The 17,915-nt window shown below is 50.2% G+C and overlaps 1 protein-coding gene across 1 annotated transcript; it reads right to left on the bottom strand.

Annotated features, from left to right (window-relative positions):
- Positions 1-7,761: 7,761 nt before the first annotated feature.
- On the bottom strand, positions 7,762-17,640 carry NR2F1 (nuclear receptor subfamily 2 group F member 1). The gene is made up of 3 exons (XM_047874634.1): positions 16,867-17,640; positions 13,913-14,440; positions 7,762-8,824 (listed from the first exon to the last, which is right to left on the bottom strand). The coding sequence occupies exons 1-3, from the start codon at positions 17,327-17,329 to the stop codon at positions 8,544-8,546; spliced, it is 1,272 nt and encodes a 423-aa protein (XP_047730590.1). The 5' UTR covers positions 17,330-17,640; the 3' UTR covers positions 7,762-8,543.
- Between the last annotated feature and the right edge of the window lie 275 nt (positions 17,641-17,915).

The raw sequence follows: 17,915 nt of genomic DNA, 5'->3' as shown, positions 1-17,915 counted from the left end.
ATACAATATTTATGGTCCGATGTATTGACTCTGAGGCAAGCGCGCCGTGTAGACAGTCCGTGGGGGTCTGACAAACAGGAGGTGAGTGAACAAACGTAATGACCAGAGTATTTATGTCTATCCGGTTTACTCGCTTAAACCTGAGGTATGTAACATCATGATAAATATTAATATCCACCTAGACAGCTCCACCGTCCTCCTAAGCTCTCCCTTCCCGAGCGCTGCCCTTTACAAAAAGGCCAGGGAGGAGGTTTTTAACATAAAATGCTGCAAATATGAAAAATAGGTCACCAATAAAATTGGTCTCAGCATGGAGCGTAATTGCAACAAAGTGCCGCCGAGTAAAATCGAGGAGTGAGCTGGCTGAGGCGGCACAGTCGCGAACCATCTGGTGTGTATTAAAAGTGGTGCTGTAAATATTGCTGAGAGCTAATGCATTATCGGCTTCTATAAGTGCACAGGGCCTGTAAGCTTTCCATATGTTAGAATATGTAGATCGGGGGAGAGCAGAGAAAGGTGTCCTATCAATTGCGGGCTTCTGAAGCATTGTTTTGCCCACTCTTTGTGGAATTTTGGTCAAAAAGTGTAGAATATTCATTCTCAATTTTTCCCTCCCGCCCCCTCCCTTTCCCCTCTTCTCTCAGCTCGCTCTTTCTCTTTTTCTCTAGCTCTTTCTCCCAGCTCCCTCCTTCCATCCCCTCCTCCTCCCTCCCTTCTCTCCAAGGGGATAGGACAGGCATTGCTGACGTCACTTCACATCAGTAAAAGAGTAACTGTTTCAGAGAGAGGGAGAAAAAATTCATCTGTTTTTCATCAGTGCTAAAGTTTTGCCTTTTTAATAGAAATGAGCTGCCCAGCCTGAGTACTCCTTCTGTTCTGAAGCGTTTTTTGGGGGGAAGGGAGGGGGGGTTGGAGAGGTGGTCAAAGAGATTGGGAGGTGTTCTTCATCCCTGGAGCTGAATCATCCTATAAGTGGTTCTAATGCCAGAATCAGTTCAAATGGATGAAACTAATTAAAGTAAAGATGATGTCTTCTAGAGACTTCACATCCACACCTACTAGGCAACTTTTGCCAAGGAGGGTGGAGGGCTTCTGGCTCCTTGGTACTTCTGCTTTGAGTCCTGGAACTTCTTCCCTACTCTCCGGTTCCTGTCTTCATAATTCCACCCCCCACACACCGAAACCGCCACACACAGCACAGCTAATAATTTTCCTGCTGTCACATTACTTTTCTAGGGAAATCAGAGTCCTCCTTTTCCTGCCGATACCCCACATTTAAGAGTTTACTCTAATTACCCCCTCATCTCCTCTGAGGTCCCCCCCTCCCATATCCCTCAGCTACAGGTTTTTACACAAACCCAGTGCTAGGAAATTTCCTCACATTGTCCCACAGAGATCATTTTCTGTCTCCCAAAGTTGTCCTCGCCTCATTCATTCTCCCTATTCCATGTCATCCTCCCCTTCCGTCCCCTTCCCCTTCTTCTCTGCCCACCTCTCCCTCTTGTGCGCACACAGGACAAACCTCCGGCACTTCCAGTGTGGATAAACCTGCTGGTCGTGACAACCCAAGTTCAATCAGCAAATAAATAAAACTCTTACTTTTTTTTTTTGGCTGCCGGCTGCATTCCCCCTCTGGCCGTTGCCTCCTTTAATTATAGGAGCTATATTTCTTCCCTGGGAGACATTCGAGGGGATTTTTAGTTGGAAACTCGTTTCTGCTGAGTTATTTTGGAGCCAGGACCAGTGAGTGAGTGGTCCGTACCCACAGGCTTTGAGTGAAGTGCAGATTGAGACATATCGAGTTCCCTCTAAAAGGATCATTTCATGTGGGAGGTTGGACACAAAGTTTGCACTCGTGACTGGCATTCCAGTGAGAGACATGCATATTTTAAAACAACAAAGCAAGCAAGAAAGAAGGCTTAGGGGAGGGGGGAAAACTTGGAAAGAAGTTACTAAGTGACAAACATCTGTCAACATGGGATAATTTGTACACTCCGATGTAAAACTATCTGCCTCATTTGATGGAGTTCAAGGCACAGGATCTAGGAGAGCAGTACATAAGTATTTATCCCTGTGACATGTAGTTAACTAAGACACTTTTCCCAAAATAGGTGTAAGGTGATTAAAACTGCATGAATGAGTATAATTTTAAAATGTTTCTTAGAATAGTGGAGGCCTCTAAAATTGCACATTTCTGATAGTTAACACAAAATCAGACCCTATTTAATTTTGAAAGATGTGCTTTATTCAAACAACGGACTGATAAAGTAATAAGCAGAACATTTATTATAGAAAATCAGAAGAATTTTATCATAACAAAAACAAAGCCAAGCAGAAGAAAGAAGAGAAACAAAAATCTCAAACAACCCCTGGTTGCTATGTTCTAGAAATCTTTACCAGCTTTATATGTGCATGTGAGCCAAACATATAAACATCCACCTCTCTGCATGTCAACAAGGAGAAATGGCAAAATATTTTCAGAGAATTTTCTCTCTCATTTAAGCCTGGAGTTTCAACAAACATATTACACTTTAAGAGAGAAAAGCAAAAAAAAAGTTCCTTCTTTAGGAGGGAAGTTTTAAAAAGCAGAGTGAACGATCAGGCAAGATCCCGAAACGTCTCTTTATACCCTGAATCTCCATCAACCACATGGAAGTTCAGGCTCCAGCTTCCACCGAGAAATCTTTTTCTCCTCCAGATCTGAAGACAAAAGGAGAGGAGGCCTGGTGGTGAGCGGGATATCTCTGTTAGTTGTCAGCGCAGGTCCATGGGTTAGGAATGCTAATGAGCCTCTTGGCCAGCTGAAGACTAGGTTCTCTCTCGCACACCCTGACGCTCACACACACACTCGGGCTCCTGCATGCCGACTGACAAGCACACAGACAGAGCCTCGTGCTCGATCCTGTCTCTCTCCTTTTTCCTCTGAGCCCAGAGATCGATCGCTGACCCCACTGTTGGGCCAATGCTTTATTTATCTGGCTGCGCAATGATATTATCAGCCTTAAACGTTATATACAGCAAATGTCCTCCTAAATCAACACAATAGGATAGCTTGCAGAGACCAGCCTGGTCTGTCTTAAAGAAATCCCTCGCTATCTTTCTTTCTCGTTCTCCCTCTCCCCTCCCTTACAGACACCCCTTCTCCTTTCTACCTTTACAACTAGGGATATTTTATACGCTGGACTTGGGGATTTGATCCCTCGCTTTCAGCTTGGTTGGAGGAGGCCTCAGCAGACTAAGAGATGGATAGACACCATTATCCACCCATCACTGTGATCTCCATCAGGGGTTCCCTTGTGAACCGGATCCAAGTGCCTAGACCCACTCTATTCACAAGACCCGGATTTCTCAAAATTGGGGTAGAAGAGAAGGCGAGGGGTGGAGAATCGAGTGTGCAACCTTGCACCGTGTTAATTGTTTTCTTTCCTCTCAATTACATTCATAAACCTATTTTCTGCATTGCATGTTATTTCTTTGTGCTTCAAAATTGAAACCACGTGCAGCCTTCTTCCCTCCGCACACACAATAAATGCTCTGCCCCCTCCCCCAACCCATCACACAACTATTTACATCTTGGTTACTCACTCTGCGCTTCGGCCCAGCCCGGGAGAAGAAATTGGCCCCATGGGATTAGGTGAGGCTTTGTAAAAGCATCTCTCAAATCCGTATCTCCGGCCTCCATCTGGGAGAGAGGCTCCTGGACTCCCCTCCGGGGCCTCCTCCCACCCCCTCCACGCACAGGTGGTTGCGGCTCACTCTGGGAGAGCTAGCAGGAAGGACATCCTGGGAGAAAGGCAGCTTCGCAGTGTCCCGCCCGGCCTACCGGCTGCCCGCCCCTCACCCAGGCCCTTCTGCCCGCCCGCGGGGGGTCAGCGGTGGCGGCGAGCTCGCCTCGGCTGCGCCCTGGTCCACGCGCCCTGGGCGCGGCAGGAACCCCGCAGGGAGCGGCTGCTCCCTGGGGAGCATTCCAGAACCAGGCCCTCCCAGGCAAAGAAGTCCCACCAAAAATAAATAAATAAATAAACTCCAAAGGGGGGAGGGGGAGCTGGAAAATGGATTCGCTGACAAGGAGAGATAATAAATGAGAGGCGCTTTCAGATAGATATCTCAGACGTGAAATTGCGCCCAGCTGGTTGTGTAAGCAAACAAATAGTTTCATGTTAGGAACTCTCAACTTGTGGCTTGATGAATAGAACACGACAGAGGTAAATGGGTCTTTAACTCATTTAGGAATACAACTCTTTGGCTTTCCAAGTAAAAGGCCCAGTGACGCCACGAATCCTGAGCAGGCCCTCTAACAAGAGTTTTATTAGTTTCCACTTGTGTCTTCCAGCCTACCCTCCCCGCTCTCCATGGTTTTCCATTTGTAGAGACATTCAGGTGATTTGTTCTGAAGAATCGAGTAGCTTACAGGAGGTGATTCTGGCACTGTAGGAGATACAAGGACTGCCTATATGCTGAAGAGGAGGATTTTTTTTTTTTTTTAAAGAAAACTTTTTGCACTCACCAAGCAGCTGAGCTCAGGTGGGTTTGGATCGAGGGAGCTCCATATCCCTAGTGCCCCTGAGCTCAAAGCTGGTCGGTGGGCCTCCGGGAGCCCTGTGAGACCCTTTCCGACAGCCAGAGACCGAGGGCCTGAACCAACGTAAGGGGCAGAGTCCCGGAAGCCCAAGGTTGTTCCGGTGGCCAGAAGGGAGGCCCATTCCCACCCCTGGGCTTCCCCCAGGCCTGGTCGCAGGGTGGGGTGTGCCTGTGGGGGCAGAGGTCGCATCTTAACTCCCTTGCACCATTCTTTGTCCCCAGGCGGCGGAGGAGCCACAGAGAGTCCTAGAGGATAGCGCGTCCTAAGATGGCTTTTTTTTTTTTTTTTGATGCTTTCAGAAAAGCTTGTGGCTAAAGTAGTTTAAACCGACTTCAAAGCCCCTAAATTTCTCAGTCGCCCAGCAAGTGTTTGGGTTAGAAGAGGGAGTGTTTGACTTTCATGTGTCACAGGTAATTTTGAGAGGGAAGTCACCTTGTGTGGGCCGCTCTCCAACTGTTAAGCTGTATTTCCTCTGGTCCTGGGGACCCAGTCAGTCATATCCCACCCGGTTAGCCCAATCCTATTCTCCCAACTCCTTAGGGCTGCTAAGCCTCCGAAGGCCGAGGCATGACTGCGAGCCCCAAGGTGACCGTCGACCTACACCTGCCTGTGGCTTCACACCCAAGTTCCACTGCTCCCCCTGGCGCTCGTTTCGAAAGCGGGCTCATCGCTCAGGGGCCTCCCGGCGGCCACCCAGGCAGAGGAGACTCCCACCTGCTCCATGTCTCCTTTTGCCCACTGGCTTCCAGGATCTGAGGGGGCACAGGACATTGAACGGAAGCGGCCCGACCCCTACTGGGGCTGCCCTTCGCACAGCAAGGAGGCCCCGGGGCCACTAGATCCCCCCAGCTCTTGGGCCACGGACACTGGTCAGCCCCGCCAAGGAGCCTTTAAAACGCCCTGGGAGCAGAGAGGACGCTTTCTCGTGGTCGGAAGGTTTAACCCATGGCTTAAACGCTGCAGTCTCGGCTCCAAAACGTGCCTTAGCAGGATCAGATTTGTGGGTCCCGACTGCGCGCTCTGAGAGTGAAAAACCACGGAATGCAGGCAGCCGGTCGTGTACCGCGGGGTCGCCCACAGGGCCACTGAATCTCTGGGGAATCTCTGTCTCTCTGGCTGGGACACACAGAGACCTCTGAAGACAACTGCCTTTCCGTATGTACCAGGGAGACAGCACAGGAGAAACCCTCTGCCTGCGGGTCCCTAGACCGGCCCCGCCAAGAATGGGAGCAGACCACCTTTTCCCTCTCTCTTCCGCTCAGCCCCAAGTGTCCTGGCTCCTGGACTGAGTCTGCGAAGGGGTCTGTGAAGCCATAAGTAGGAAGGCCTGCTCTGCTTCCTACACCGTGCTTGGCCAGCCCGGGTCTTGGACCCAGGCTGAGGAGGGTCGCCGGATCCCTCAGGCCATGGGTAGCGCTTCCAGCCGCGTCAGGCAAGAGGCAGGTTACCGCTGTCACCTCTGGACCCCACAGCAAGTGCCTTGTAAACCCCGGGCCTCGGCTTGCGGGCCAGTCCCCACACTGGGCACTTTGTGCTTGGGCCTCCATATTGAAATTAATTGAAAAATACGTTTCCGACCTACAAAAATGTTTATCTGTTTTCATCAGAGGGATCACACTGTAATGAATATATTTACATCTCATTTCAAGAAAGGCAGCAAAGATCCGTGAGCGTTTGGAGGCAGCTCGATTCCCCTCCCCCTCCGCGCCCGGCTGCTGCCTACCCCACCCCAATTCCGACATTCCCTGATCCCGCAGCCCGGGAGGGCTCTCGGAGACTTTCTGGGAGGCGGTCAGGGGTTAAATAGGAGCTCTTCCCTCGCCCCTCCTGCCTTGGGTGCTCACTGTGCAGGGAAGTCAGCCTAGGCCCAAAGACACTACCCCTGGGTATAGTGCAAAGGCTGAGGCCCAAGGCAGGTGGGGACCCATGGGACGGTGGGACGGCCTCTGGCGGCCCCACACACCACACGCGGTACCCGCCCAGTCTCCCAAAGTCTCAGGCCTGGTGGCGGGTGACCTGCGGGGGTTTCTCCACACAGAGCCCGGCATTGCCCAGGCTGCACTGCACCTAGAACAGGAAGACTTCGGGCGGCTTAGAGCTTGTTAATACATTTTTTAAAGAGTGGGGGGACCTGGAGATTCCCAGGCAGCAAAGGAAAGCAAAACTTTTGTCAATGACTTCTGAAAGTGAAGCACTTGCCTCATCCAAGGCCTGTTTGGGGTGAGAGGCGGGAGAGGAGGTGAGAGGTGTTATTTCAAAAGATCGGGCTTTATTAATACGTTAGGAAAAAGCTCCCTTGGTAGTATGTGTTCTCACAACACTGACTAGAATCCTATAAAACATTCATGCTCCAAAAGCTGTAACAGAGAGCAGCACTCCCCCCCACCTTCGCCCCCTGCACACCCAAAGTGAAGCCTCAGCGTTAGGTTTCTGCCCTGAATGCTCCACTAGGGCCCAAACGCTGCTTCTGTAAATAGTGTAGTCTAGCCTATCTAGCTCACCAACTCCCAGGTTCCAGGTCCACGTCCCTAAGTGCCACAGGAGGGCCTTTCTGTTCTCTCAACTGAGCTTGAGAGCCCTCCAGGGAACCCCTGTCACAGGGTCTGGAGTGAAGGGTAAACCCTAGCCTGCTGTGCTCCGGACCAAAGGGGGAACAAAGCTAGGTTTGGCAGCACTGAGGCCCTAACTCTGTCTCCCAGAGCTGAGGAGAGGCCAATGGTCTTCTGAGAGGCTTCTGAGCGGCCCTCTCCTCCCTAGACCCCCACAGTCGGCTCTCCATGCCTCTCTTCACAGCCTCTCCAGCCAGGCACGTTCCCACCTGCAGTCACTGAAGCTGGTGGCTACCGAGACTAGGCCTCCACTTGGGGCCGAGCTGAGCTTACCCCAGCTGCCTGCTTAGCTCCATGCGGAGTACCAGCCACCCGAGAGGTGACATGAGCTGCTGGGAGCAACCAAGGTGCCCTGCCCTCTCCCTGCCCACCCCAGCCCATGCAGAGCCTGATCCCCTGCATTTACAAAACCAAGGCAGCGTCTTGGGTTTAGGAAATAAATCTAGACAACTTTGTAATGGACCTTAAAAGTTTCCACCTCACCTCCCCATTCTAATAATAATTGCAGTGAAAATTAATTGGAGGGTTCTCTTGCACTTATGACATCTGTCAAGTAACCAGACACATGGGTTTTGCTAAATTCTTTTATTTTTGTTTAAATTTTCACTTCAATTTTAATTCTTGAAGAACAGCCTCGACAACATATATCGCACTCATTATAAGAAGCAAAGGGTTATATCAAAAATTATTAGTATAGAATCACAGGAAATCTGGTTTGGAACCAGAAAAAAATACAAAACAGATATAGATACATAGACACAGGACAATTTTTTTATAATTATTTGGAAAATGTTATTTTCCCCTAATTCTTGTTTCCTTTTTTTATGTGCATACGATGTTTAAATTTTACAAAAAAATGAAAATAAAGACTAGTATTTTACAAAATGAATAACAATGTTTGGGGTGTGTATGTGTGTTTGTGTGTGCGTGTGTGTGTGTTTCTACATAGAATTCAGTCCACTTCCATGTGTGTTGTTTTTCTGTACAGAATATATCCACATCCGTCCACAATAAATCCTGGAAGGTCCATTAGTCTCCTTCTGTTTTATTAAAATTCTCATGGTCCTCTCTTCAAATTTTTTTTTCCTTTTCTCACCAGACACAAGGTCCTTTTTCTTTCCTTTCCAACTTGTTCACAGATCTGATCCTAAAGAGAGTCTCTTTTTCTCCTGGTTTGCAGCTCGGGTTGCATTCCTGCAGGGTGGGCTGCTCCTGTTGGCCCAGCCCACCTCCCCCCTGCCTGGCTGCACCCTGCAACAGCCACCTGATGTCCCCGAAGCTTTGGAGTCCATGGCCCCCGCCGGTCCTCTGAGTCTCTAGGGGGGTGGGGGCAGGTGGGAAGTGCCCAAGGTCTAGGAGCACTGGATGGACATGTAAGGCCAGTTGAAGCTGCTCCCAGACAGTAACATATCCCGGATGAGAGTTTCGATGGGGGTTTTACCTACCAAACGGACGAAGAAGAGCTGCTCGATGACCGAGGAGGACACGGTACGCAGGGAGGGCAGTCGCAGTAGGAGTTTGCCGAAGCGGCTGGGCTGGTTAGGGTACTGGCTCCTCACATACTCCTCCAGTGCACACTGCGACTTCTCTTGCAGGCTCTCGATATGGGCGGCATCCGACAGGCCACAGGCATCTGCCCGAGCAGCCACAAGAAGGAGACACAAGGGGAGAGGATACACAGGTTAGTGAACAGCAAAGGCACAAACAAGCCATTCATTTTTTTTTTAAGTTGGTAAAAGAGGGAAAAAGAAAGAGAAGGGAAAAGAAAAAAAAATCTTCCTCTCCATACCTCCCCAATCCTTCCTCACCATTCCCCCCACTCAGACCCCAGTACAAATAAAAATAAATCAAACCCCCACCAAGCCTAGGGGAGCTGGAGACAGAAGCACACACATGCAGAGGCAGCAACCTCTCTAGTCTCTTTGTTTTTCCTCTTTCACCTTTGGATTAAATAATGTACGATGCTGGAGCCATGTTTGCTGTGCGTAGCAACCTGTCCTCCGCCTGCAGGGGTGCATCTTTCCGCTGTGCTCATTAAAGTGAGGACTTTTGCCCCTTTTGCCCCTGATTTCAGGGTGTTCAGAAGCCCTGAAGAAATATGTAGCCTGGAGGTAGTTCTTACAGGCTTCTTGGAGTCCTCCCTCTCAAACCCAAATGACCCCAACCAAAATCTTCAAGGAGAACCTAGATTGTATAGTGAACAAACGCATGGGAGGGGGAAGGAGTCATGGGCTGGCATTGCATGGAATCAGATCAAGCCCATGCTTTAGCACTATAGGATTTGAGATCCACTATCTATGCAAGCAAGAACTCTGCAGCAAATCCTTGGTGAGGGTGTATACTTCTATCTGTGCTTTAGATCAAGTAATTGAAAATTGGTCACATCTCTGTAAGCTGTATAATAATCAGGAGGAATATGGCTCAGTTACTCCAGGCTGCAGGAAGGAGACATCTTCAGCGATCAGACACAAAGCTGGGCTAGAGGCAGCTGCTGTTGCTGTTTCCAAACTGGGAGCTGGGGAGTTTAGGGGGGATTTGGGGAGATGGGCTTCCTGTTGCAGGACCAAGGGGAAAAAGGCACTTGCACACAATGACAGCATCTTAAAACCTGTGTGTTTATCTCATATCAACCAAGGCTCCTCACGGTCTCCTAAAAATATTTCAAGACAGCAGTTTATACTATATCAACTAACTAACTAAAGGCGAAGAAATGGAAGAGAAGGGGGAATTAGAGGAATGAAGTGAAAGCTTCCTCTCTGAGTTCAAACACCCATGCTATTTCTTGTATTAATAATAAATATTTTAAAAACAGGAAGATCACAGAGGAGCCCTTAGCCAGTCAGGAGGTTGACTAGAGATCAAAGGCAGAGTTTGCTAATATATAGATCTGGGAAGAAACTCATGCATGGCAATGCCCCCAAAAGGACGTTATATAATTGTGAATGGGTAAATGTGACCCTAAGAAGTCACACCAAATGATTCAAAGTGAAACCCGTGTCTGCTGAGTTCCTCAGCTTTATGTCTTTATATTTCAAGAATTGGGATGTACAAAGCATTCTAACACCTTCATCTACAAGGCAATGGCCTTGAGCAAAAATACAAATAAAACCAGTGCTAATTCAAGAACTTCTAAGGCAGGTCCCCTCTGACCCCAGATCCAGAATGGGTTCCTCTCAGATGTCTAATTACTCCAGCCAGCCACTTGGGTGCATCCACACTGGCCTGACTGGGGAAGCCAGTGAGATTTTTATGGCTAGAAGGGCGAGGGCAGAAGCACTTTGGGGCTTCACTGCTTAGAGAGGGGACCCTGAGGTCTGCCCTTGGTCCTGATTGCTAACCTGGCCCTGCTGAAAGGCCACTATGCAGACTCATATTTACATATATCTTGCTTTACATGCATTATCTGCCCATTATGCCACAGGATCCCTTTCAGCCTTAGACAATGCAGGATGAAAAAGACCCACTGATACCCCAGCAGATTTTTTTTCTTTTAATCACCCATATGGCATTCCCTCAGGTCTGTAAAATATTTATCTGATATTTACAATTAGGGCCCCCAGAGTGCAAGGACACTACTCTTCTCCCAGCTATGTCACTCCAAAAGAGAGAAGCCCAGGAAAGGCTTACTTGGGCCCTGTGCTGGCTGCTTGGATTTCTTTCCTCCTCTGAAGGCAGAATGCCTGTAGCTGGGCCTGGCTGCCAGGTGCCAGCCGGCCAGCTCTGTAGCCTCTCTCCAGCAGGAGTCCTACTTCAGGCCTGGATTCCCACTCTAGATATTCATTCCCTCTCTGGATATTCCTGCAACAGGATCCCCCCCAACTATGGATAGATAGTGTGAGCTCTCAGATCGATTGGGTGGTTGTGGTAGCAAAGCTAGGTGAGCAGGGGGTATAACGTAGTACATACTTAGACCCCAGGAGATATACCCAAGATAAGAAAAGGGGGTAGAAACGTACAAAATCAATGTCTCACTTTTTATGTGGTAGTGTCAATATTTCTCCTAAAGTATATGGGAAAGAAATTATGTAAATAAATAACCATAACTGCTCAGGCCCTCCCGGCTTAGCCTTTGTAGTGCAGAGAATGTATTTCATGTTGTGCATTCAGAAGAGTTTAGTGTTCAGGAAATATAGATGTAATCAGCTGCCATAACTAGAAATCAAAGTTATTATTGTGGTGAAAATGGATTTATTGTATTTATGTTAACTAGATGGCTCCTTTCAGAGGAGGTCCCATTTATTTGAGGGAACATTTAGGTGTATGAATTAATGAATTTTTTAAAAAAGTAAGTTCAGGTCATGACCTAGTCCTTGGATGCTGTCCAGAATATTAAGGATTAAGCATACCATCCGGAGGCCAAATGTGAAAACCACCACAGGGAACCCCCGTGCCAGCTTCAAATACTTAGCCGGAGCAAACCTCGTTGGACAATATGTCTAAAACTGTCTTTTCCATCATTCAAAGTTTGCTTAAAAGTTGGATGACTTTGAGAAGGCTTCCCATGAATTCCCTTCTGGCTAGCAATCAAAACAAGTTTAGTCAAAAGTGGAAATGTGTTGTATGGAGGAGGGGGGTGAATTACTACTGACAGCTCCATTTCCATTTTCAGATATTCTGCTTGCAATTTCCAACAAAATAATGTTATTGTTCGCTTCTCAGCCTCCTTTGCACCTTGAAGACTTTGTTCAAGTAACTTCTTCGGGAAAACTTTTTAAAAAGGAACACTTTTCACGGGGATGTTTTAGGATGGCAAGTTGAAAGAAAAGCATGAATAATTCCACAATCCTCCCTGCAGCCAGCACGGTCCTTGCCTCTCTCTGGGAAAGGGCAGGAGATCAGAAAAGTCAAGGGAGTTCAAAGAACCTTAGTAGGGGACAAGGGAAAGGGAGGAAAGATCTTTCCTGAGAAGACCTCTGTCCAGCTCCAAGTCACATTTCTGCTTCAAGACACCTCACTGGATGAGATTTTTAAAACCCCAGCTTCCCCGACACTGGCTTGCTTCCTGATTAATTTGGCTAAAGAGCTGGGTAGTAGAGAGCCAGCCAGGCCCCAGGCCTGCCAGAGCTAAAGCAGCCCGGTTGCTGCTTCCCAGGCTCTTTGTCACTTTTGAAAAACACGTTTCCATCAAGAAGACTTATTAAGATAAAATGCATTCAAACACTGAGGAGGCTATTCAATAAATCTTCCATTTGTTTTAAGGTTTGCACTTTATCCTCTTGCAAAGAATAACTCCCTCTCCCACTAGCAGACCTGCATTTGCACTGAAAGTAAAAGGGGGGCAGTCCAAGTCCATGGCTCTGGCCACCCTGCATACAAATTAGATGCTCTTGTCTAAATAAATTATCTGCTGTTCAGATCGATATTAATACTACATTTGCTACATTACAATATTGTGCAAATTTAAGAGTCATTTTAATACAATGTAAATACGATTCTTCACGCATGAAAGCCAGGAAATATTGATAGATTATACCATTGCTTACTGTTCAACAAGGCCTTGGGAAAGGGGTTTTGCCATCTCTGCTCAGGAATGGTTTCAATTTGGCCTTTGGAGGTCCTGGCTCTAGGATAGATTTATTAGGATGGTTTATTTGTTCTCTGAATGGAGAAATTAAAAACAATAGTGCCAATAATGGGGGTAAAGCTGCAGCTAACCCTACTCGCAGTGGGCAAGGCCGGAGACCCAATCTGAGCAGCTCTGTTCCCCACCAGCCTCCTTTCTGGCTTTGTTTATATTTCCCCCCATTACCTGCTGTCCCGGGTGTTTATATGTTTCCCTCTTGCAGGTTACAATAATAAAAAGCGGGCAGTGTTCTCAGAGGCTCAGACTAGAGCCTTCAAAGGCAACGTTAATGCACTTTCCTGGAAGTTAATTTGAACCATCTATCATAAGAGAAATTGTTAACATGCATGTTACCACCACCTACATTTAATTTGATATTTTTAAGGCACTCTGTTAAATTTCCAATGTTCATATGTTTTGCATGGCTATGAGATTTATCTCTGGGGCGGGAATCCTCCCATACTTGCGGGATCTACAGTGTTCCTTTTGTTTTTTATCTTTCTTGTTTAGATTGAAACCGTTTTTTACGACCCTCAATAACCTCAGCAACTGCAAACATGAATGGTTTCCGATAAGGGAAAATCAGGCAGCAATAAAGCGGGATTATTTATGATTTATTTGCGCGTATTCTTCTCTTTCCACCTCTGTGTGTGTCTCTCTGTGTCGGGAAACTCATCCAGGGAGCTTGCCACACAGAGGAGAAAGCCACATTCCCACGTTCTCTTCCTTCCCTCTCCTCCCCCAGAAACACTAAGCGCTGGCGCACACACACGCACACGCTCATCGCACACACATACACACCGCACACTCGCGCAGCCAGACAGATCCAACACCCCCCACGCACACACGAGACGCGCACCCGCCGCCGCCGCCACCGCCGCCGCCGCCGCAGCCCCTCGTGGGGGTCCAGGCCCCCAGGCCGGGCCGCCCGCCGCCCGCATCCCAGCCGCCTCGGCTCCCGCACCGCCGCGTTCCCAAGATGGCAGCGGCGCCGCGGGCCGCGTCCGGGCGCGGGGGCCGCAAGTCCCGGCCGGGCCCAAGGTCGGGCGAGGGCCGGCCAGGCCCGCGCGGCGACGCGGCGTAGGAGGCCGGGCCCCGCGGAGCGCGGCCTACTGTCGCTCCCGGCGCGGCCTGCCCGCCCAGCGGCCACAGCCTCACCTGACGTGAACAGCACGATGGCTTTGAGGCAGCTGTACTCGGCTGAGTCGACGTGCAGCGCCTTGAGCTTCTCCACCTGCTCCTGGAAGATGCGGATGTGGTCCATGAAGGCCACGACGCGGTCGGCGGACATGGGCGAGGCGTGCAGGCCGGCGGCGGCCAGCAGCGGCGCCACGTGCAGCGGCATGGAGCACTGGGCCGCGTTGAGCACGAACAGCTCGCTCCAGGTGAGGCGCAGCAGGGACACTTGGTCGGTGATCTGCAGATCCGGGAAGAAGGGGATGTTTCGGGCCCACTCGACGGCGCTGAAGAGCAGGCGCGCGGCCAGCTCGCAGATGTTCTCGATGCCCATGATGTTGTTGGGCTGCATGCATTGGCTGCCGTAGCGCGACGTGGGGTAGGGTTCCGCGCGCAGCAGCAGCGAGATGTAGCCGGACAGGTAGCAGTGGCCGTTGAGGGGGTCCCCGTTGGTGAGTGCGTACTGGCCTGGATTGGGTTGGGTTGGAGGCATTCTTCCTCGCTGAACCGCTGACGAAAAGAAAGAGAGAAAAGAGGCAATGTGCATCCAGGGGGCTTGCGAACATCGGCGTGCCGCAGCGCACCCGACACAATGCGGAGGCTCTTTCTGCAGCCACAGGCGCCCGGTGCATCTTCTCTCGCGCTCGCTCTCACTCACAGCCCACACCCGGAGGAAATCTGGGGTGAGGGCCTCCAGCTCCGCGGCTCAATTTGCCCAGCCATCGCCTGCGCCCCTGGCCACCCCAACCCTGCCAGAACTAGGCCTGACCTCAGGGCCCCCAGCCCGGCATGGTCAAGAAAGCGCACCCAACCCCTTCACCACCAAGGTGTAACACTCAGGTTAATGAAATACCACTCACCCCTCCAGTATGAAACAAATCAAAGTAAAGCAAAAACAAACAAAAAAGAACAGGCGAACACCAGAGAAAGGTTGTGGTTCTAGGCAAATGCCTAGCCGCCTCTTCATTTGCAAGCAAGCAGTGTTTTGCTCAAAATGTTTCCATATTCTCCCCAAATGCTATAGAATTATCCTTCAAATAGATACAAGTTACATAACCACTTACAACTTTTGAATAGAAAACAAGTATCTTGCACCCCTCCCCTGTCCCCTCCTCCCCTTCGCCCCACACAAAGTTCACTCTTAAAAGCAACAGAAAATTGAAAATTTTCAAGAAAAAAGTTGAACTTACAGTAGCCAAACATTATTGAAAAAAGTGGGAAATAGAATTAATGTCTGTCCTGTGATGTGCCACTGCAACCTGCAGCCAGCTTTTGCCCAGTGAATGCACGAGCTTGCAACTGCAAAAACACTGGATTCATTAACCATCTGAATGCAAAACGTAAGCATGCTTTGAGTTCTTAAAGCTGACCAAAGTTTTTTTTTTTTTTTTTTAATGTGTATGTTTTACTTCAACAGTGCCAGCGCTTTAAATTGCCATGTAAACAAAGACAACTTTAGGAAAAGTTAGGGCTACTGAACTCTCCCCCCAACAAATTAATATAGATATGTCCATGTACACATAGCTGTCTTATTTCAAGTTGTGCACTATTTTCTTAAGTTTGCTTTGATTCTAATTTTAATGCAAGCCCAATTCAATTTAAGCTCTTGAAACATAACAGCTAGAATACTTTTTTCTAATTATAGTTTTGAACTTGGCAGTTATTTTTCAATTAAATGAGAGCACAATTCAGTTTTTTTTTTTTTCAGATGCCTACAAAATCTCCCTGGAGCTGGAAATGAAGTCGTCATATTTGCCTGCTCCTTGAGATCTGAAGGAATTCAATTTCTTTTCTTGTGGCATATAAAATATAATTTTAAAGTCAATTACAAGAAGGAGTAATCTGCATTCTGCAAAATTGACTGGTTCGCTAATTTGACTATAAGACATCTTTAATGATTGTCAGGAGATAAACTTTAACTGTAAACGGCTAAGTATATTTATAAGAAAAGTGCTGCATCTCCTGCCACATGAACATGAAGCATATCTAAATACAACATCAAAAGTTGTGTTAAAAGAAACCAAACCCATACAACACAGGGATTAAATGAAGGGGAAGCTCATGCCAGCTGCAGTCTATGCATTATAGCCAAATCAGAAGGATCGGTAAATGCCGTTGTAAATTGTAATTTGTATGCAGTATTTAAGCAGAGGGTGGAGTTTGATGAAGAAATAAAACGAGTATCATGCTTTAAAAAAAATGACACAACTATGAAAGGACGGTTCAGTCACAAACTTTCCTTTCAAAGTAGAGGGGTGAAAACAAGGCCACAGCTCTGGAGGAGGCGGCCCCAGCTCGGTGAAGAGGAGAGGGAACCAGTGAACAGGCCAGAAGCCCCCCTTCCCCTCTAATTAGACCTACAAGTGCAATAAATCTCACTCCTCTTTTTCCAAGCTAAGCTTCCAAAAGGATGATGCAGCAGTGAATCTATGGTTCTGGGTACTCCAGTCCCCAGCCCTCCCCAATTTTAAATAAAGGGTATGAAGAGGTGGAGGGGAAAGTGGAATGAAAAACACAGAAAAGAGTTTTCTGGGGGAAATAAGCACCCCCTCCCCAAGTTCATGCCAGCACAGCCCCCAAGCACCCTCACGCACACGCGGGAAAGGGACACACACCGAGCACATCCAAGACAGAGGAAGGAAGGGGATTTTCAGCCACAGCTCACGATCCCAGGGACACAATCCTGAGCAGGCAGCGGGAGGGGTGGAGGAGCCGGGGAGAGGAGCGCAGGCCGGGAGGGGGAGGCAGCGGCAGCGAGCTTGGTGGGGGGGGGGGGGTGACGCCGGGGGTGGAAGGCAGCGGGGACAGGGGAAGCTGGGACGGGGCAGGGACCGCAGGAGCTCCAGTCCCATACAGCAGCCACCCCCGCGAGAGAAAGAAAGAGGGCCGGGGAGGCGGGCGAAGCTCAGGGAAAGAAGCAGAGAAGAAATATTCACCTTCCCGCCTCATGCCCACTTTGAGGCACTTCTTGAGGCGGCAGTATTGGCACTGGTTGCGGTGGTGCTGGTCGATGGGACAGTTCCTGTTGGCACGGCATGTGTAAGTTAAGTTCCTGCGGACGCTCCTCTTGAAGAAACTTTTGCAGCCCTCGCAGGTGAATTGGCCGTAGTGCTTGCCGCTCGACTTGTCCCCGCACACCACGCACTCGATGTGCTGCTGGCTCTGGCCCGAGCCGGGCGGGCCCTGGCCCTTGTCCCCTGCCGTGCCGGGGGTGGCGGGCGCTCCGGGCTGGCCCGGGGTCTGCGGCGTGTGCGGCGCGCCCGAGCCCGCCTGCTGCTGCTGCTCGCCACCGCCGCCGCCGCCACCGCGGGCCGCTTGCGCTGCGGGGTTGGGGCCGCCGGGGTTGCCCCCGGCCACGTCGTCCTGCGGATCTCGCCAGCTGCTAACTACCATTGCCATATCTTTGGGCCCGGGGAGCGCTGGGGGGAGCCGAGCTGCTCGCCGAGGGCCGCGGGGCGCGCGGGCGCGCTGGGAGGGGAAGGGGAAGGGGAAGGGGGGAGGGGGAGGGGGCGGGGGGCCCGCCGGGCGCCCCGGGGTCGCGGGAGCCGAGCCCGAGCCGGGCACCGGCCGCTGCCTCCGCCGCCGCCGCCGCTGCCGCCGCTACTGCCTCGGCCGCCCCGCTGCTGCTGCGCGCCCGCCCGCCCTGCTGGCGTTTTGTTGTGGTTCCTGCTGTTTTCTTTCTCTCTTTTTGCAGCCCCCCCAGGCTCTCAGGCTCCCCCCCCCAACACCCCTGCTCCCCTCGCCCGCTCCCCCCGCGCTCCGATCCTGGGGGGGCCACGCTCTCCTTTCCCCCCCCTCCCCACCCCCCCCCACGGAGCAAGCTCCCTTCTCTCGCTTTTTTCTTCTTCCCCAAGTTGCAAAATCAGAAATGGCACAGGCGGCAGCCGGGAGCGGCGCGGGGCGCAGCGCCGGGGGCGGCGGGCATGGGCCACGGCGCGCGCACACACTCGCCCTCCGCCTCGCCCGCACCCCCGCGCACACACAC

The sequence above is a fragment of the Prionailurus viverrinus genome, chromosome A1 (genome assembly GCF_022837055.1).
Source record: "Prionailurus viverrinus isolate Anna chromosome A1, UM_Priviv_1.0, whole genome shotgun sequence".
NCBI lineage: Eukaryota > Metazoa > Chordata > Mammalia > Carnivora > Felidae > Prionailurus > Prionailurus viverrinus.
The sequence above is the reverse complement of the archived record's forward strand: the minus strand, read 5'-3'. Positions and strand labels throughout refer to the sequence as shown.